At 44.8% G+C, this 21,614-nt stretch overlaps 1 protein-coding gene across 4 annotated transcripts; it reads left to right on the top strand.

Moving 5' to 3' along the window:
• The first annotated feature begins 1,940 nt into the window (after positions 1 to 1,940).
• Positions 1,941 to 21,385, top strand: fam107b (family with sequence similarity 107 member B). Of its 4 annotated transcripts, none has more exons than XM_035642167.2 (4): positions 1,941 to 2,129; positions 17,187 to 17,358; positions 20,053 to 20,209; positions 20,381 to 21,385. In XM_035642167.2, the coding sequence occupies exons 2-4, from the start codon at positions 17,231 to 17,233 to the stop codon at positions 20,498 to 20,500; spliced, it is 405 nt and encodes a 134-aa protein (XP_035498060.1). In that variant the 5' UTR covers positions 1,941 to 2,129; positions 17,187 to 17,230; the 3' UTR covers positions 20,501 to 21,385. The 4 variants fall into 4 exon arrangements, with proteins under 4 accessions (XP_035498060.1, XP_035498057.1, XP_035498059.1 ...); XM_035642164.2 differs by lacking the exon at positions 1,941 to 2,129 and adding an exon at positions 4,125 to 4,365; XM_035642166.2 differs by lacking the exon at positions 1,941 to 2,129 and adding an exon at positions 14,431 to 14,605.
• The last annotated feature ends 229 nt before the right edge of the window (positions 21,386 to 21,614 follow it).

Genomic DNA, 21,614 nt, shown 5'->3' with positions numbered 1-21,614 from the left:
AAAAAAAAATGTGTTGTTGTTGACACTTGTGTCCCACAATGTGGATATTTCACCCCTTACTGTACTGCGAGGGAGCCATCTGCTCTCGTTCCTGTTTGCACTCATCGGGCTAAGTGCAGAGGCTCTGTACAGCGGAGCTCAATAAATCTGGGCGACTTGACCAGTAATAACAGCCTCGGCGACAACATCCAAGAAGTGTCGCTAAAATTACTGTATCTTGAGCTGTTTTTTGCATGTGCTTGCGTGCATGACATCCAAACACATCCAAACATGGACGCACGCAGGCATGCAAATGCCGGAAATTGCGCGCAGTCCGTAATTTGTTCATCTGCTACGCTTGAGTGAGTCTTTTTTTCTAATTTGAATAGAAATAAATTGTGGCTGACTTCGCCTCGTGTAGCTGGCCGCAGGCAGATAAGCGGAAATATAAACAGCAATGAATATTAAGTAATAATGCAACTAGTGCCATGTATAAAACTTTCCAGTTCCATCTCTTCAATAGAGAGGCAGGCCTGGAAAAAAAGTGTCAATGATCTATGAAAATGTCTTTGTCACAGGATTTTTTTTTTCATTGCTCCGAGTCCAGACTGCACTTTATGACTCTCTGCTATATTCATAACAAGGGAAACATCTGGGTTGCTGTTAAAGAGAGACGTCAAGAAATGTGGAATTCAGGCAAATATAGTGAATGAAACACACACACACACACATACACACATATATATATATATATATATATATATATATATATATATAAATATATAAATCAAAGAAAGTTTGGATGGTTGATGTAAAGTGTGCTGAGAAGTTGAAATGTCCACACCGATCGCACAAACCTCATCCACCCAGTGTGTGTGTGTGTGTATGTGTGCGTGTGTGTGCGCAGAAGGGGACACTGCGGTGTGAGTCATCCAGCGGTGGTTGAATTAGTTGAACTTTGGCGGAACACTCGAAGGAATAAGAGGGAATGGCAGGGAAAGCTGAAATGCATTACGTTACCCCAAGAACTGGTGAACACATCTCTGAGACAGACAGGCTGACAGTGAGAGTGTTGCCACATTTTGTTTAGAATAAGTACAAAATGAGAAATCAGCCAGCTTTATTAAAACCACACAACCTGCAAATGCCCTTTTTGTAATGTACACACATGGGTGCAAACACATATAGACAACCTGTGTCATGAGTTGTCTATACGTGCCTCATGAGTCTAATGAAGTCCTTTCATGAAGACCTTATTGTGACCTAATTGGCAATTTCTTCCAAAACACATGTCATAAATGTGGAAAATTGTTGTTTTGTCTTGTGGTTTCTCCACCAGTGCACTGGGGTTGTAAGCTTTGTTGGGTCAGACATGAGGGAGGAAACAGAGTGGAAAGACTGAATATAGTCTTTGGCTTGATGTTTAACAAACACACACCAACAAGTATCTCGGATTCCACCTCTTGAACTTGCAATGCTTCATCATATGGTGAGTGTGCAGCTGAAAACCCCCAATCATTCACAAGTAGGTCGTGCACGTGGTTGAGTGGTGTTGATGTACACTACAATTATGTGCAATTATTCAACAAATCCCCATTTATTAATCCCGGTGTGATGTTAAGCGAGGTTTCACACCCCCAAAAAATAGAAAAAAAATGTGAGAAGATTATTCTTCTCTTTGTGTTTATGTAAAATCTATTTGTTATTTGTTTAGCGATATTTGTCATTAAAGTGACAAATGTTCCCGAAAATGAATTAAATAATATTCACGTCTTGCCAAAAAAAAAGACTATTCCTCAACTTTATTTTATTTTTCCAAAAGAGATTCACTATCACCAGTTTTAAGACCTGCCCACGCTTACAGGAAAGCCTCTGTGTCACCATGGTTTTCAGATAACTGCCATATCCTGTTTAAAGTGGGGGCCCTCAGAGACCTGACAAAGAGAAAACACAGGGCCTCGCATACATACACACATGTGGACACACAAGAACGCAAGAATGGTGGGAAACGCTGGGACGATAACAGAAACATCTGCCCCTGAAATTAGACTAATACCAGCAGTGTGAGATAGTGAGCAGGAGGTAGTCAGACTGTCTAGTTCCAGGCAGTGGCATCCAGAGAGGAAACACCCATATACACACAGGAAGAGGTAAGGAGATGACCTTCAGCATCGAAACCTGTACGCATCACCCAATCAGCCTTTGTTTAAAATGAAACTGTGAACTTCAGGGACTATGGACTGTGTCTATATTTTGACATATGTCAATATGTGGAGTTTTAAGGGGCTTTTGTGTATTTTCTACAAAGACATTTCAGTTGTTAACACCACTATTTGAGGTGTGCCTCGTCATCTCAGTTGTGGTTTGTTACTTCACTGAAGCCATCTAAAACGGAAACTACTGATCACTGGTGAAGTTGCTTTACTTACACACAGGAAGAGGCCTGTTGCCGCAGCAAGTGAGGAAGTACTTTCTTCCTATAGCCGTAAAGGTTTTACCTCTCGTGCGACTAGAGTTTTGATTGAGACAAACCTGTCTATCAGAAATAAATAGGGTAATATCTGTTGTGTTATTTTGAGTCAAGATTGACTAAACAGTTCTGCATTATGGCAAATGCACTCATTAGCTATCGTGACAAAGGTTTTGGACATTGATACGCCTCTGAAATATCTACAAGGGTTAAATATTTCACAGAGGGCTGGTTATGTGCTGGACTATTTCTTGGCTGAACAAGTAACTTCCTGCAGTCTCCGCTGATTGCCTGGCACCGGGTGCCAAATAAGAACGAGTCAACAACTTCACAAAAAGTGAAGGTTGTTTTTTTTCTGTGGGAGGTTACACCTAGTATTTGGTACAGATAGAAACGATATACAATAGTTGGTTTTAGAATTACAGGTAGGAGGATTTGGTTACCTTTCCCTTTGTTTCCAGTCTTTATGCTAAGCTAAGCAGCAGCTGGCTCTATGGCTACAAATGTGGCATACAGATACGATGGTAGTATCAATCTTCACGTGAGAATAAGCACATCTAGGTGTACCCTAAAATGTTGAAATAAATACAGTACATGTGAAACACACATACAGTCTGTACACATCTGTTTCCTGCATGGCGGGAGCTCTGGCTGTGGTGGTCTCTGGAGGGAGGGTCCCCTCTGTCAGAGGAGAACCCAGGTCATGACTCATCCTATTGTTTGGCTCTCTTGCAACACTCTTAGTCACCCCTCTTCTAAATTATGAGAAGGTCCTTAGGAATGTGTTACTTCTCTGACGCCCCCTCTCTTCCAGACCCTTGGACCATTTTCTTTTCTTTATTTTTTTGTCATTTCCAGTAAACCCGGTATGCCGTCAGCAGACCCCAACCCTCAAATCTTGATCCAACAGAGATCACACCCGGTCAGAACAACAGTGCTGTATATGTCCCCTGAAACAAGCTAAGGCTGCATACACCGAACAGACACCATGAAACTATCGGGGTTTGGGGGGGGGGGGGATTGAACAGAAGGATGATGGATAAGCAGATCCACCTTCATCAGTAAGCAGATTACTCTTTATCATCACACAGAATGCCTGGGATATTCAGTCTTCAACAACAGCAAGCAGCAGCAGACTGATCTCATGTAGTCAAACTGACAAACAATCAAATGATAAGCACGAGGGAATGCTGCACACTTCACCCCTAACTTCTTCATAACACATGTTATAGGTTTGGAATGAATTCTATTGTGACTCTTTTTTGGTATTTTACCTATACCATATATCACGGACATTATTGTTATTGTACCCCTATAAGTAAAAATAAATAAAGATAAAAATATATTTTTTAATAATTTTGGTCCAATAATATATAGGCACAGTAGATCTGTAGGTTTCTTTATGGAAAATAATACAAAAACGCATGATAACGTAGATTATTGCCCCATCTAAGATTTGAAAAGACTTTTATGACCAAAATTCACAAATGTAGCCTTCACGTGAGTGCACGTGTGTTTGTGGGTGCTCGTGGGTTCCGGGCTGCTCCGTGCGCGCCCCGCCCCAAGCTCGAGGAGTCCCCCACTCATCTAGGACAGAGGAGGAGGAGGAGGAGGAGGAGGAGCCCTTCGCCGACGTCACTCCATCCCTCCCACCCAGCCTGCATTTACATTTTCTATGGGTCCTGACTGAGAGTGTGTATGAGTGTGTGTGAGTGCGCGCGCGCGCTTGTGTGTGTGTGTGTGTGTGTGTGTGTGTGTCGCTGTTGGACAGTTTCCAAAAGCAGGGGAGGAGAGTCGCGCAGACACACCTCGGCCCCAAGAAGTGATCCGGAGACGCGCCGGTGCGGCCCGAGCCACTTTGGCATTTTTTGAAAAATCAAACAACTTGAGTTGGAGAAGTCGGGGTCGAATTCGAGGTATGTAGCGCGCGCGCGCGCGCGTGTGTGTGTGTGTGTGCGTCCAGAGCTCGTGCGTTTTGTCTTGAGCGCACCAACAAAAGCAGCACGTTTGGTTGTTTTCCTGTCCAACTGTCTGTGTGCGCCTGTCGACAGAGGCACCGGGGTTGTGGGGAAAGAAAAGACCGAGGAGAGACACACACACACACACACACACACACACACACACACACAGAGAGAGAGAATGAGATTGCAAAATTGTTTCATTGTCTTCCTTTTGTTGTGAGCGCATGACTGTGCGCGACGGGACCGTGAGGAGCGAACACGTTGAGGTTTGCCGTGTTGCGTAAAAACAACAGTTACGCGTACTTGCGACTGCCGCACACACACACACACACACTGGTGTGTTCAGGGGCAGCTCTTACTTTGTCCTGGACGAGGAGAATAGTAGAAGAAAACACCAGTTTTTTGTCGGGCTCTTCGTGGTGTGGAGAGGATGTCATGGGGACTTTACTTTCCAAATCACACATGGCACTCTCTGTACACAACAGATAGAGGTTTTTAGGCCATTACAAAATGACAGATTCCCCCTCAAAGGGGGGTTTACAAATCTGCACAACACGAGCTTTTTGTGTTCTGTTATTTTCACCTTCTTATTTGTCACCACAGCCTACAAGTGTTGACATCTTCATCAAGTCATCGTCACCCTTGAAATGAGGCCTGTTAGTGAGACGAGCGGCACAGATGAGCTGTATCTGAATTCATCGTTTGTGAGTAAGGCTGTTGTGTGTAATGACTAAAAGAAGCCTTCTGTGTCAAAAGCACATGGCCCCAGTCAAGAGCTGACACACACACACACACACACACACTGGCCTGCCGCTGTCATCAGGCACACACAGACCCCAACTGTCATGAGGTGTGTGTGTGTGTGTGTGTGTGTAGGTGTGTAGGTGTGTGTGTTTGTGTGTGTGTGTGTGTAGGTGTGTGTGTGTGTGTGTGGTTTTTTTGTGATGTTGCACAAGGTCAGCCTGTCTCAAACATTTCTGCTTTCTGTCAAACTTTAACGAGACGTTGAACAAACAGGGTTGAAACAGCTCAGCGCAAGAGCTAGAAGTGTGTGTGCGTGTGTAAGGTGGAGCAGATACAACCGAGCAGCTGTAACGTGTGCGTAGCAGGTTAACTGTGGGATTTCGTGAGAGGAGAAGTGACAAAAGCAGGTGGCATGAATGATTGTTTTACTGTCTAGGTGCAGAGCTTTCTATAGAGAGAAATAGTGTGTGTGTGTGTGTGTGTGTGTGCAGGGAGGGGAAAGTTTCTCGCACATGTGTTAGTCATTTGGAGTGGAGTTTGCTGAACGATTTACATCTGTTTTCTGATCTTTGAACCCCCTCCTTCCCTCCTCTCTCCTCTTCCTCGGTCTCTTTTGCTGTCTTCTGTTTCCCGTAAGGGCTGATGCTCTCACTGTGTGTGTGTGTGTGTGTGTGTGTGTGTGTGTGTGTGTGTGTGTGTGTGTGTGTGTGTGTGTGTGTGTGTGTGTGTGTGTGTGTGTGTGTGTGTGTGTGTGTGTGTGTGTGTGTGTGTGTGTGTGTGTGTGCGCGCGTGTGGTGGTTCTTACAACGGGAATGCTCTCTGCTCCATTATTATTGCGCTCAAAGGAATTTAAATATGTGAATGAAATGTCTGAGTTTCCATTCTATAATGGCACGTGTCCATTAGTGGTTCTCATTTTTTCATCTGTATCATTATGGAATCTGAGTCCATGTCGAGGACTCGGCCCGACCTCAAAGAAAAGAAAGGTATTTTGGTCAGGACGGGGTGTGTTTGTGTCCAGGAGAGGGGTATAACCGGCGGGCGACCCACATGTATGTTGAAAGTATTATCTCCCACAGTCCTGCTGGTCTGTGGTCACGAAATCTTCACTACTCAGCAGAAAGCACTGATCCTCGGGAGCCACACAGCACGAGACAGTGTCACTGTGTGTGTGTGTTTCATAATCAGGCTCTGATACGAGTTCTTCACAGGCATTCGCAGTGAAAGCTGCTCTACAGCAAAGATTTCAAGTCTTCCTCCTGTAATGAGCCGTGTAAAATAAGAGAGGTGAGTCCTCACGGTTTTAGACTCCCACTTATCCAGTTCCACCCTGCATATAATGCCAATGTTGTCGTAACACAAACAGCCATACAAGCCATATGAAAACTGCGTTTAATGCTAACCCTCTGCGAGAAAAGGGGTTTTGAGTAGCCGCTCTCGGTCACAAGAGTAGATGTATAAATTCGGGATTGTGCAACCTCTCTTCTAAACAATTTCCAGGGGTACAAAACCTAAATTCGTTGGAGGGTTGTGCAACAAAGTTGCATTTTACTCAGTTGCGTGGTTACTCCTGAAACTTCATGAGTACATTTTATTTTACATTTGAAAATACACATCTCCAGTAGAGGAATTCAGTGTCACATATGTTGTTAGAGCCCCACTCACGTAATACAGAATCATTTGACTTTTATGAAATTACATCTTTGCCATTGTTTACATGTTTTCCAAACAAAATGTGTTTGTTGGATAGCTGCTTTGTCTCCGTGACCTGTTTTTGCCCATTTTTCTTTTTGCGTTACGGCCCCTCTCCACGCCGGCTGGATGAAACCTTATGATGCGATGCAAACACGGGTGATGCAATCACAGGGTCCAACAACAGCACAAAGGGCTTGTTTACACAGTGCTGTGGTTCTGTTTCCATGGTTTTAGATTATGATGTCACGATTTTGGTATTAAATTCCCAATACCCTGTGGTGAGGTGGATGGTGGGGGTTAGTGTGGTCAATTCATACTAAAGTCAGGCATGCAGAGGCTTGACTGTCTTTTGTTTGAGCAGATTGAAGACTTGATGTTGACTTACTCATAAAAGATATAAATATATATATATATATATATATATAGACACACCTAAAGAGACTCTGCTTCTCAAAGAATCCCATTGATTTTCCTGCTGTTATGCTGGAGCTTCAATCACAATAAAGCACCATTACTGTGCTGACCACTTTGCGTCGTCTCGGAGAATGGAGGACACGCACAGATTCTAAATGAGCTTCCTCCTTGCAGCTTGTTAGGTGGAAGTACGGAGAGATTGGGAGTCTGAGCTGCATTCGTGAATTGGATTAAGTTCTTTTCTAAGTCAGTATCGAGACATATGATCCTTGTCTTATTAGAAATCACAAGCAGGAACGTACGCCCACGGAGGAACGGAGCCTCTTGTTCCTGTTACAGCCTGAAGTCGAGTGCACTGTATACACATTCTGGCTTTGGAAAGTTTCATCAGACAATGAAGCCACATGATTGCCGACTGTACCGACTAAAAATATGCATGCAGCATGTATTTTGTGTCATGTCGAGCATAAAGCATAGAGAACAAAGACTCCTCGTCCGGGCCTGTTTTTAGGACACCTGGTTACCTCATTATCCGTGTGTGTGCGCGCTCGGCTCACACCCCTGGGCGTCTGTCTGGCTGACTGTAGATTGTCTGTTTCGCCAAGGTAACACTTGTTATTGGGGTTTTCTCTACGAGCATGTAAACAAAGGAGAACCTCCCAAATCCTCCTCAGTGTGTCCCCCCCTTGGCCAATGAGATTTGAGCTCCCAGCTGGGCTCAGCCAGTAGACGGTGAGGAGGGGGCGTGACTCTTCTCCATGAGTGAGGAAACGGCAGTAAAGCACAAAGCTTTGTATCTGGAACTGGAACAGACAGCGGAGCCGTCTAACAAAGACTCTTCCTTAATGAGTGAACAGCACTTGACACCGCCGAGCCAGACGAACCGGCTGTGGCTTCTTTATTTTGCGTCCACCAAAGAGACAGATATTGGAACTGCATTTTAAAAGGGCGGTGTGTGTGGACCGTGTGCTGTACAGGCACATGTTTACATGTCACTGGGGAGGAGCCACGTGACACATGCATGTGCTCTGTCTGTAATTTGCCTTCTTAGGGTATGTCTGTGGAGCAAAACAGGCCAGTTTCTGTGCATGCGTGGTTCATCTGTCTCGGGGCAACTGTTCGCATCAGGTCTATACATATACATACAGGACCATGTGTCAGCGTCAGCTGTGAGAGAGTATAGACCAGCCTTTTGTATTTGACTGACAGGTGTGACCCCAAACTGCCCCCCCCCCCCCCCCCAACCACCACCACCACCAATTATTCGGGACATGTGTTCAGAATTTGGTTTGAGTAAGCACTTTGATTTTAACCTTTTAAAGAAAAGTGCAAGTAGCGTACATCCAAATGTGTCTGTCACTCAAAGATGTCAGTGTGTGAATATAGGTCTTTGGCCGTGTGTCTGTGTGCGCGCGTGTGTGCCCCCCAAGTATATGCTGTTGTGTGCCCAATGCAATAATCACTTTGCAGGTTCATCACATTCCCACAGCGTGACTCAAAGTGGTGTCTGTGCCCTTTCAATCCATCCCATTCATGCTGTAATCTGCCTCACCCCTGGGGCTCACAACGAGTCGCAACACAAACTGCAAATCAGTGCTGAAGGCAAACTGTCAAACCAGACGCGGTTCAGATCAGGAGGAGAGATCACCGCTGAAACATGATTGATTTGTGCTTACCCGAAAACACCGTCTTAGCAAAAGAAAAAAAGACATTAGTTCTTTATTTTAATGACAGCCTGTTCATCCGATCACGTCAAGGCACATCAGCCATCAGAGCTGGATACCATGACTCTTAAAAGCTGCATGTGGACGCAGTCGAGCTGGAGTGGAAATCAGACCAGACCAAAGGCAGCCTTAGTGGTTATCCAAGAGCTGCGAGACAGAAAGAGGGATGGGAAGTAGCGCAGTCACAGAGTTCAGGAGCTGCAACATGCAACATAATCGTTGCCAAAGTGTTGATTGTTGTTCATTTCTTTCTTTTTTTTGGATGCAGAACAATAACTTCCTCTTGCTAAACATAGACACGAGAAGTACAGTTTTGAAGGTTCCTTTATTTCAGCCTGAATTCCAGTGTCCAGTGCACAACAAAGGCCTTTGTGTGATGTTATAGTTCAAACTTCAATTTCTTCCTTCCTCATAGTGAAGTTCTGCATGCAGACACCATGAGAAGATGAGTGAGATGATTTCAGTAAGCACTAGGTCACCAGAGAGACGGGAGTGAGTGGCAGTAATTTAGATGTTTTTGTATGAACTATTACCGCTGGCTGGGTTTTTTACTTTGCATCATGACAAGTCTGTAGAACCGCCCTGCGATCCCTTAATGACACCAGGTGTTAAGTCATCCACAGCAAGAGACACACACACACACACACACACACACACACACTCTGTAGCTAAGGCAGAACAGCTCGTGCCCTTCTCACATGATGCACTATGTGTTACATTATCCGCTTCCTCTTGTGGGCGTTGGTGCATATGTGTGCGCATCTGTGCTTTACAAACCCTAAAACCCTGAGTGTAAATTCCCATACCCTTGCGTCCCCCCCCCCCCCAAGTGACATCATCGTATTGTGGGAGCGGGGCGGCTGCGTGAAGAGGTCAGTACACAGCGAGGCCCCAGAATTCCCCAGCTCCTCTTCTCCAAGGCTCCAGGCCCCCACTCCAAGGCAGGAAATACAAAGCAGACCTCAACCCCCAAACTCCCCAGCAAACTTTTGAGGAACCATTCCCCCCTCACTTAATGTCTCTTTTTTTATGTTCCTCAGAGCGTCCCATGATTTAGTTTTGTATAGCCAAATGCGAATTAATGTTAGATGAATATTTAGTCTAAATACACTTGGATTCGAAAAACATCATATCTTCATTCACCTTTCACTCTATCATCTTCTGGTAGGATAGTGATGAGTTTGGGCTGTTTGCACAGTCTAATGTCAAACTATTGAAGGGGTGGAACTTTGCACTTTCATTGTTGGCGTTCAAATTTTTGACATCTCCCTTCGGCTGATTCTCTCTTTGGCACACTCTTCCCGAGGGACACGTGAGTGTTGTGTGTACTCGCACATTATTTTGCTTACACGTGTGCATAGAAGTGCTGTTGGCACGCAGGGCCGTTTTTTTCACTTTCTATTGCTCTTGAAATTATGTGTACATGTACGTCACTCTGCTTCCCACCATGATTCACGTGTCGTCACCGGGGAGGCTTGCTAGACGGCCTCGGTGAGCAATGAGCTCATTGTAGCTACTTGGCTACCAACTCTCTGCATCTCTATCACTCTTTCTGTCACTCTCACTCTCTCTCTCTCACACACACACACACACCCTGCTCTCCCTCTCCCATCCCCCTTAGCTGTCAGTTAAAAGCAGATCTACGTGTGTTTTAATTAAGGCCTCCCCTGTTTGTGGCTGAATGGCCGCTTCATTAACAGAGCGGACAGGAGGCGCACACCCAGATCTGCGTGCGCGTGCGTGCATGTGTGCGTGCGTGTGTGCGTGTGTGAGAGAAAGAGGAAGGGAGAGAGAGAACGGGGTGTGGGGGTTGCTTTAGGGGTATTGATGACGCAATTTCCCCTGAGGGGTGGACCTCCCATCTGTGAGCGGAATAGACAGGATCTGGCCACAAAAATAAAAAGGGGGGGGGGGGGGGTGAACGAAAGGAACTATATGGGACAAGAAGATGTCAGAGCAAGACAGCAGATGGTTAATTAAGTTTCAAGAAAATCTAGTATATCGAGTATTTTTCATGAAAGTTTTTAGTTTCATTAATTGTTGCCCGCTCTCCAAAACTGCAACCAATATCAAATTTTGATATAGGCAAACATAGGGGTTCGCTTTGGTTTTGATTACATAGTAAGGAGTGTTGGTTCTTATGGAGCTGCTCTTTGAGCTTGTTATTGGCCAATCAGACTGTGGCTCTGCTCTTGCAGAAGAAGAAGAAGCCTGTATTGTTACTTTATATTTGTCAATGAGTTGCATATATCAAATTGGATGCTAAAATGCTGATTAGATCTTCTTTTTTTTTCGTCAACCTAACTGACCCCTGTGCATGTTTGTGCTGGATACTGTGGAAAATAAATCCTGGGCTGGGGGATGATGTTGGTGTGGGTGTGGCCAGTCATGTGTTCACAACCAACACACGACAGTTGACTGCCCAACCGGCCCCACCCTCCCTCTGCAGCGCTCGGGATGGTCTGCTCTGTTTGTGCCTGTATCCTGGAGGAGGATGGGGGGTCAGATGGTGAAGCTGCACACCAGCTGCCCTTCTCGCGGCTCGTGATACACGGAAGGGCTGAACCATGTCATCATTCAGCATTTATTTCTCTAGGTTTTATCTCTAGGTCATGCAGCTCTGTCTGTCTTAATTCTTGTCCAGTAACAATCCACCGTTACTTGTCATTTTTGTCTTTCCTGGAGAATTTGTGATTTTGTTTTTTAAGCTTCCTACCACTGCAACAAAAGATAAGTAGTGATTATGGCCAATTTACTGTATTCCTCCCCATCCCTCGTCATTACTCCTTCTGCCCATCTGCGCTCTTCCCTGTTGAGAGTGCTTTTCATGCATCGATTGTTCTTTGGGATATTTTGAACCAGCAGCGTAAACAAGCTGTGAGCCCAACAATAACAACTTGAAGTTGATATCATGTTATCATACACACCAAGCAGACACAGAGCAACATTCGCAGAAATTTGAAGTTTTGATTCTGGGCACAAAGTTGTTTGGTCCAGTGTTCACTCTCTTTTGGCTCTCTCTTCTTTGTCTCCATAACTCCAGAGAAGACATATCTGAACTCTTTAGCTGCTAAATGTTCCACTATACTTTAACATCTTGTTAAATATTTCTGTCGACCGTTCGGTGCTGAACAGTTAGTGGACACGGGCCTTGTCGGAGATGTCTGCTAAAAACAAGCCGCTACAGAAACACCTCTTTGAGACCCGTGATACTGAGCCAAAATAGTGAATTTGCAGACTGGAAAACGAACACAAGCGGCTTTCAGACATGCACCGGACATTTTTCTGGAACTTTTTCTGCCAGCCTCCTAGTAAAAATGGAAGATTCTCAGCGAGCGAGCGAGCGGGCGGGCTCTCGACCGAGGCGTCACCCCTCGCCTGGATGTTCAGGAAAATTTCCAGTTGGGGTGAACACTCTGTCTGACTTGAACAATCTCCTGCTGCGTTCCTCACGTGTGAACGACGCAACTCTCCGGGCAATTTCCTGAGATTATGCCTGAAAACAGCTGCAGTGATCTGAAAGCTCCATCAAGCTGAGGTGATAATTCACAATTCAATACCTCCAACTACAACCTATCATTCCTCCTATTCTCTACCGCAGCAGCAACATGGATAGATCTGGTTTTCTGCTGCGTTTGAGGAGTTTATTTCAGAGGAGTGCTTCCAGTGCTGCCCATAGGAAACCTAAAGGTGTCAGTACACTGTAAATTGTGCCGTGTCACTGGAATTAAGTGAGGGTGAGGGTACGTCTCCATGGCGACTTCGAGAAAATGACAGGAGGAAATTGAGAAATGAGTCTGTATTATGAACAAGTGTGTGTGTGTGTGTGTGTGTGTGTGTGTGTGTGTGTGTGTGTGTGTGTGTGTGTGTGTGTGTGTGTGTGTGTGTGTGTGTGTGTGTGTGTGTGTGTGTGTGTGTGTGTGTGTGTGTGTGTGTGTGTGTGTGTGTGTGAGCTCATATAGCAGCGCTGCCTGGGCTAATGCAATCACTTGGCACAGTGCGGACAATCTACCCTTCCAAGAAAAGTCATTCTATCAGCTCTAATGCAACCTGCCACCACAGGGTGAACTTTAACACAAACACTCACAATTGCGCACACACACACACACACACATTTATCAGACACATTCATCAAATGACTTCTTTTGAAAATGAATTGCCATATGGACATTTTTCTTTTTGAGTCCAATATGAGTCATACTTTACTGAAAATGTAGTTTCCGGCCTTCAGTGGTCTGAACTTCTTTTAGAAAAATATATCTTTTGGTATTTTTCCTCTTCTGATTAATTGGATATTTCCTGAAGCTTGCGGGTTTTAAAATGTGCCTTTTCACGGTTTGTGAGATCCCAGTCACACACGAGTCATGAGGATGATGGGGAGAGAGTGGAGTAAACAGAGGAAAGCTGTCTCTGACCAACTCCCTTTTCTTTTTTTCCTTGACTCTCTCCTGACCCAGTTTTTCTCCTTTGTTTTCCATGGTTTTCACCAACTTTAATGCCCTGACATTTTGAATTCTCAAAATACTGAGGCCTATCAGGTCTCTTGGAATCTCATTATCTTTCTCTCTCTCTCTCTCTGTGTGTGTGTGTGTGTGTGTGTGTGTGTGTGTGTGTGTGTGTGTGTGTGTGTGTGTGTGTGTGTGTGTGTGTGTGTGTGTGTGTGTGTGTGTGTGCGCGCGCGCGTGCGTGCGTGCGTGCGTGCGTGCGTGCGTGCGTGCGTGCGTGCGTGCGTGCGCGCGCGCGCGCGCGCACGCACAGTCGAGACAACAGTGCGCGCGCGCCTGTTGTCTCGACTGTGAGGGGGGGTGTGTCTTTAAAACCAATAAACAAACGGTTTTAATAGGATTCCTGGAAACCGCAGCAAACATCCCGAAAAACGTCCTGCCGATGTTTACAAAGTTCACGTTTTGGCATGGAGATGTGTTAAAAATGGATGTGCAGATATGAACAAAGGCAGTATGTGTTGTTGTGTTGTAGTGGCTGATTGTTATGGTGTTGTGTAGTCCTGAATCCCACAAATAGTGCGACATCTGTAGAACTATAGATTTTGAGACACAATTTCCATCTGTCTTTAGGTGTTGCAGGCTTTAACAGATAGTGCCACACGCTATCTATATAACTTTTAAGTGACACCAGAAGGATACAAACATGTAAAACCAGCAGTGATGAGGCCGACTTTAAGGAGGGTTCCAATTTGAGGTTGCAGGTCTCCTTTGAACTCCCTATGTCACTTCCCCTCTACCCTGGGGCCACAGAGGAAGTATGAGCCAGATGTGTTAAACCAACGGACACTTTGACCACACTGTCTGTGAGCTGCTCTACCCCCCCCCCCCCCCCCCCCCCCCCCCCCCCCCCCCAAACCTCCGGCATTAACACAACTTGCCTTTGATGCACACAGCACGTATGTGCAAGCCCCGGATCACAGCCACAAGCGTTGCTGCTCAACGCTGCCATCACACACGCACAAACACTGACACTGTGTCACTGTAGCCAGTAGTGTTGCGGGTTTAAGACGATAAATGGGAAATGAACTGGTAAAAACTTTTTAAAGATTTAAGAATATTTCTAGGAACAGAATCATACGCAGTGTTTTCCTCTCCCAGCCTGATGCACTAAATGTAAGTTGATGTTTTTATACATGCATTTATTGTATACAAAGGTTTAAGATCATTTCTACAAGGTTACTAATCTGGGATCAGAAGAGATTAATCACTACTTCGGCTGTACATCACAATCAACTGGACAAAAGCAGCGTTTTCACTTAACGTATTCCCATTATATCCATCGTGAGTGTTTTTGTGTGTGTGCATCGCTCCCACTCTTTGTTCTGCATCATGCAGCCGCAAACCGTGTTTATCTTCGGCTTCTTTGTTATGTAACTGACATGGATCTAGTTTCTGGAATGCTGGAATGTCGACCTCCAGTGGTTTCTTTGAGTCAGTACACCAAACCTCTCGTATGTTTTGACGCTGAAGAGGACCCCCCCGCCCCCCAGCCCCCGGCCCCCCGTCCTTTCTGTCTCGCACATGCAGTGTGGCGGTTCTCTGGAACAAATAAAGACGGATTGGCCTGCTCCAGTTCCAAAACAGCACTCTGTGTTTTCAGTCTGTACTTATCAGTCACAGATGGGAGAGACTCGTCACCAGGCAACGCCTCAGAATCACAGGCATTTCTGAACATGGTTGTTTTGTTAATCTGAGTCATTCCTCAGACTGTGGGAGAAACATTGCGCAAACCTTTGAATTTAACCGATTTAATACTGAAGTGAAGAGTGAGCTACTTTTGGAGTGTACTTAATTATTCCAGTTCACTGCTACGGTAAAACAGACTCCGTCCTGCCAGTATATAGAACTACTGTTTTACAGACAAGATTTTTTTTTTTTTAAACAACGTTTAAGTTCCATGAAGTAAATACTGATAATATTTATTCATTAGAAAAATTATTTTTCTCAAGCAAATGAGAATTTGGTTGTAAATTCCTCTTCGTCTAGAGATGTGCATTGAAAGCGAGTGGGAGGGAGCGTGTGAGGGAGAGAGAGTGAGAGTGTGTTTGTGAGAGAGGGAGCGTGGCTATAAAACAGACTTTGAACTCCAACCGGCTCAGTAGCAGACGGCTGTGCAGAATAAAGCACCTCTCCCACATGAGGCTCTGCTGCCTGCTGACATACAGGACCGCGCATTTTTCCGAATCGAAATAGCAGAGATGACGACAATGTTCCGATACCCCGTGTTTCCTCATCTGCAGGGTGAGTTTCTGCCTAGAAGGAATTCTGTATGTTTTGTAACGGCAGGTTAGAAGTGACGTACTTTGATGTTTTCTTCCTAGTTCATGTACATGATAAATGTTTTACAATATACAACTTTTTATTTGGTTATTATTCTGTTCTCTTTTAGTTGGATGTCCACACATGTATACATATTTTTCATCATTTAAAAATCCTTCATTTTTCATTTATTTAAACTTCATAGAGTTTCCAGAATCAGCCCACAAATCATTATCTCACAAAGGAAAGGTGAACATTTACTCCATTACTTAAGGAGGTAAATTCATAAAAAAAAATTAAACACAAAAGCTTCATAAGCAAATATCTGTCATATGTTTAGAGCTGTTTGTTGGCCGTACAGACAGAAAGGACAACTTCTAAAAGCAAGCAGAGATGGAACCGAACACAGCTTCCTACTGGGAAGCATGTTTCCTTATGTTTATGATCAACCTCTTGCAGTAGTCCTTATGGTCAACTGGCTTCACCTCCATCACTGTGGCTTTGATTCTGGATCCATCGTTATACGTTTCTAGCTTCACTCTGTTGCGGAAGACAAACGTGTTGAAGTCGGCTTGTTGGAAGACCTCATCGAAGGCAATTTCATTCGATTCTTTGAGCTGCCCAAGGTATTCTGCATTCTGGCCCAAGATTGCCTCTGCACTCTCCTGGAAGCAAGTCACCCACTTTTCATTTATTCTTTAAAGTAGAACGTGTGAACCATTACGTCGGGTGAAGGAAGGATTTTCATTGAGCATAGTGGTATGTGATACAAAAAGTATCACATGGCTGCCATGAAAGTTATTTACTGCGGTGTTATTTCATGTAGTCTGCGGTTGACATGGGGTATTAAAAAATATTGAAACTTGCTGTAAATCCCAGTTATTTATCAGTTTTATATTGGCTTCATAAAATGGCTTTTTCCCCCCATTAACTGAGTGAAATGGCCAAACGATAAGCGCCCTAATCTGGAGGTCATGAGTAGAAGTTGCTAAACTGGCTTTATCCTTGAGGTCTTGGGCAACAATGGACGAAACATTTGGGTTCGATTTGTTCTAGCAGCTTCGGACACTTTTACATAACTATGTGCCGGAAAGTTATTTGACTGTGTTTGTGCGCTGCCCTGATTCACCGTTTCATTATTTGCATGTGGTTTTCATAACATCTGACAGGGGGATGAAATGTTCCCCCGTTCCCTCGATGTGGAGCAATTATGTAATTCCAATGCTGAGACTCTCCGTCACTATAGAGACCATTCAAAAACTCTGCGCTTATGCCAGAGTATCAGTGAGATGCTCATATCAGGTCCCAAAACAATGTGCGGCTTTGCAGCACACTCGGATTTCTAAGTAAATCTCTTCAATTTGCTGCATCGCAACCCATTTCATAGTACTGTTTAGATAAATGCTCTTTTTCTGTTTTGTTTCTGTTGATCCAGATCCGTGTGACCCTGGTCTATCGCTGTCACCGGGGCGGAGTGTCATGGCAGAGCCAGACTATCTGGAGGGAGACTGTGATGAGCTCATCAAACCTAAGAAGCTGATCAACCCGGTCAAGAACTCCCGTAACCACCAGGACCTCCACCGAGAGCTGCTCATGAACCAGAAGAGGTCAGCAAACCAAGAACACATGCATCCTCAATCTCTTGTCGTCTCTTTTCTTTTCATCTGTTCCGCACCTCGCGGCCTCCTTCTTGTTTTACAATTAACGACCAGATTTATCAATGTTTATGGCACGTTTTAAAACAAGGATGGCTGAATTCCAAGTATGTGGCTTAGACAATAACAAAGCAGCATGTGAATTGTTTCCATGTGCAGCAAATGATTGGATAGATAACTTGTTATTCATTTATGGAGTGAATGCTGTCCAACATCAACTCCTTGTCGTTTTTAATGGCATCATTTGTCAAAACGTAAGGTTAGACGCAGGGAGGGAACTGCACAGTGTCCAGATCCAGGCTAATTTAGTTTGACCTCTATAAATGGAGGATAAGTTAATAAAGTCCTGCCACTTTGTTGTTATTGTTTTGAAAGTATCCCGCGTTTGAGAGTATCCATGCAGACTGATGCTCGTGCACTGCTCCCTCCAACCCCACGCAGAGCAGCGGTATAAAAACGTTCATACAAGCTATTATATAAAACCCCGAGTGCATTAGTGTGTCAAAAATTGGTTATGTAAAGGTCATACTGTACAGGATGAGCTGGGACTGGCTGCCTTATGTTTGAACTTGATCATCCAACGGAGAATTTCACGCAGCCTTAAGTCTAGACTTGACAGTGTGCGTCTCTGTGTGTACATGCATATGCATACTGAGGACTGCGATCACCCTTTTGACACTGAATGTTAGTGTTTTCTATCCCGACACACTGCAGCTCTGTGCCCGAGCTATAAATAGCTACGTAAACACACATGCTGATGACAGCTGTTACATCACAGCAGCGATGCTCCGTCTCAAACAGGTCAAAGAGTGAGGGGCCGCTGTGGTGATGCAGGCAAGGCATTAAGGAATGATGGGAAGGAGGCCAGGATGGCGTTAGGGGAAATGTATTAACAGTATTAGAAGGGGGGGGTATTTTCTTTTTCCGTTCCAAATGCTGCAGAATATTATTCCTAGTCGTCTAGACTGAGGATGTCCAGTTGAATCTAGTGGGCTTTTAAAAGGATGAAGCTGTTTTGATTGGGCTTTCTATCTTACACTGTAAGTATGGAAAGCTTGCCTGCATGGTAGATTAGTCACAGTGCTGAGAGTGGGGGAGTGGTGGTGGGGTGGGTGGGTGGATGCATGCATGGATGGATGGATGGATCGGATGGATGGATGGATGGATCGGATGGATGGATGGATGGATCGGATGGCTGGCTGTATGAAGAGGGGGAAAAAAGGTGTTATGTAATCAAGATTACAAAACACTCTCCCGCCGAGGGCCTTTCGCTGCCTCTGCTACTTTGGCTGTCGTGCCCCATTCCCACACACACAAACAGGTACACACACACGCAAGAATTTCACAAATTCAGCCACCAGGACTGGTGAAGCTGTTGAGCAGATGGAGGTATTGATGTGTGAGAATATGAACACACATTCCTCCTCGTCTGCTGGAGGGCGTGCACTCATAGGAGGGGGTCGTGGGTAGGAGGGTCAGTGACGCAAGTGTTGCCCACAGTGAAAGGGGAGTAGAGTAAGCATCTTTATTGCCCGTCTTATTGCTCTCAGTGACCTTGACCCTCCTCCCTCCCTGCGCATGGTGCTCGGAAAATACGGCCACGAGTCTTACCCTCCGCACGACTTCGGCTGGCTAAGTGCTTTCGTAAGACCCTCACTGTCGGGAGAAACCGGGGTATTTAGCTGCAGCGGAGACTAGTAAATTAACTCCCACTCCTGCTCGGAACATCATGGGCTCGGTTATGTAATCTTCAGGGTTTAGTAATGCATTTAATTAGGGCATTGTTGTTGCTAAACTGCAGTCAGGTAGGCTCGCCGTGTTTTTCTTTGAAGCTGCCGACGCAGCTTGTGCAGAGTCAGGCTTCCGTGGCGGAAAAACACCGCAAGAAGAATTAAGTAATCAGGATGACATGCTTTTTAAATTGAATTAGTAAAGGGCATGGAAATTGAATTTCTGACCAAAGATAGTCTTTTGTGTGTGTGTGTGTGTGTGTGTGCACCCCATAATCCTCTGCAGACTTTGCTGTTTATTGCTTTTTGCCTTTTCTAGCTGACTCCAATACATCTCTGGTCCCCCTGTCTGAAGTACTTCTATTCCCAACACTCATACTCTTCTGTCTTCTAGTTTGGAGGAGTTTGGAGCATTGCATAACATTCGCTCCTCCTCCTCCTCGCAAGTCATGCTCACTTTATTAAGATTTCCCTGTCCTCTTGTTGATTTTCTGCTACACAAACCCAGGCGGTTGTGTAACTGTTCCTCTGGCTCCCATTGCGTTATCATCCCTAGACAGCTTTCAAATGAGGAAATAACTTTAAATTCTTTCGGGGGGTTTGGGGTTGATATCTTTGGATTGTTGTTTTCCAAAGTCAGTTCCAGCGCTGGCAACCATCATATACACAGCTTTGGAACAATCTGTGTTTGGCATAAAATCGAAACTTTCCCGAAACACGACTGACGTGTTTAATCCAGAGCGTCTAATACAGATCTGCATGTCATGCTCGAATGAGGTCATGGTCATCATCTGTTACTCATGAATTTGAATGCCATGTCTCCCTCAGGGTGGTTTTATCAGCATGTGTTACCCGAAGATTGTTCATTACGCTTCATTCTTGTAACTTGCTGTTTTCCCTTATTGTTTGTGCACAGGGGTCTCGCTCCTCAGAATAAACCCGAGCTCCAGAAGGTTATGGAGCAAAGAAAGCGGGAGCAAGTTCTCAAGGCTCAGAAGGAGGAGCAGGAGGCCCATAAGAAGAGGAGCGACCTGGAGATAGAGCTCATGAAAAGACAACAGAAACTAGAGCAGGTAAACGATTGAAAGAATGAATGTTAAAAATCACTTTAGAATATTGTTTTTGTACTTGAGCACAAGGGAAAACAAAGAATAAAAATGAATGACCCCAATTTTTGTACTTGAATGCCATCAACGGGCCATGGCCAATATGATTTAAATTGTTCAATGTCTGTATTTCTGCAGCTCGAGCTGGAGCAGCAGAAAAATGAGGAGGAGCAGGAGAACACCCCCGAGTTTGTGAAGATGAAAAGCAACCTGCGCAGGACCAAGCAGGAGACGGACGGGGAGGAACGGACCACCTAAAAACCGGCGGGGGCGTCTGCGTCTGGCTGATTGTGCGCGTGTTTGTGAGCACAGAGACGTCAGGAGTGTGTTGTACAAAAGAGAGAGAGAGAGAGAGAGAGCGTTTTCCGTGGCGACCCGACCGTGGTCTGAGATGAACTTTCCGGCTTTCCCAAAACTAGCTGTTCCTGCAGTGAGGAGAGAGACTTTACAGAGTAAAGACCCCCCTCTGTCTGCCTGCCTGCCACGGACCACCAGTACTCACCTCTGCTCCTCGCTCCCACCCAGCAGCACACAGCACCCCCCGCAGGAGGGACCTGACACAGACATGTTACATGTTACACACCTTTCTACGGGGGCAAGCAAGCTTCCACTGAGCTCTGATGGAGAAACAACATAACCAAACACACATACACACACACAGGAGTTTTTCAGCCCCTCTGTTTTCACTCCTCTCTCCACAGCGAGCTGTCATTTCTCTTTACTGTTATCAATGTTGTTCTCGTCGTTGTTTTTTGTTCTCATCTTCAGAATCAAATAAGGAAAAGTGGACACTGGATAGACTCTCGAAGCTGTGTAATGTAAAAGCCAAATAAATGTGCTTTTGTTATTTATGTTCTTAGCTTTTAGCCCAGGTATAGGGGAGGACACTTTTAGTCGTTCTGTATTTTAGTTTGTTTTACAGTATAGTTTATGAAGCCAGAACAGGACAAAGGGAGTGTATGGATGTGTTAAACACTTGTTTTCTTTGTTTATTTTATTTTTATTTTTGTTTTAAACATGCCATTTCCTCAGCTGACGCAATTTCGAGCAATAGTAGAACTCCCAGGCATGAGTGACATTTTCTTTATATATTCTGTTGTTTTGTATGAATAAAAGTGTTACAAAATAAATAATTCAAGCTTTTTTTAGGGTTGGTCAATAAGCGTGAGCATTGAAGCCCTGTCTGCTCAGTCCTTGTGTTTTTAGCAACAAAAGATTAGTTTGGACGCCAGATATATAAATGAAAGTGTTCACTTGTGGGCATACTGTAATCATGGGGTACCTGCATGGCTCCTGAAACAACTCTCACAGGTGTCTTGGAATATCACTGCTTAAGTATTTTCTCTTTATTCACAGTGGAGCCATAGATGTG

The sequence above is a fragment of the Scophthalmus maximus genome, chromosome 7 (genome assembly GCF_022379125.1).
Source record: "Scophthalmus maximus strain ysfricsl-2021 chromosome 7, ASM2237912v1, whole genome shotgun sequence".
Lineage (NCBI taxonomy): Eukaryota > Metazoa > Chordata > Actinopteri > Pleuronectiformes > Scophthalmidae > Scophthalmus > Scophthalmus maximus.
The sequence above is the reverse complement of the archived record's forward strand: the minus strand, read 5'-3'. Positions and strand labels throughout refer to the sequence as shown.

Bases quoted from the DNA above. Each gene is read 5' to 3' on its own strand.
- fam107b (XM_035642163.2), top strand. From the start codon at position 15,691: ATGACGACAATGTTCCGATACCCCGTGTTTCCTCATCTGCAGG. The intron at 17,359-20,052 runs GTCAGCAAACCA...GTTTGTGCACAG, and splicing joins CTGCTCATGAACCAGAAGAG to GGGTCTCGCTCCTCAGAATA. The intron at 20,210-20,380 runs GTAAACGATTGA...GTATTTCTGCAG, and splicing joins GACAACAGAAACTAGAGCAG to CTCGAGCTGGAGCAGCAGAA.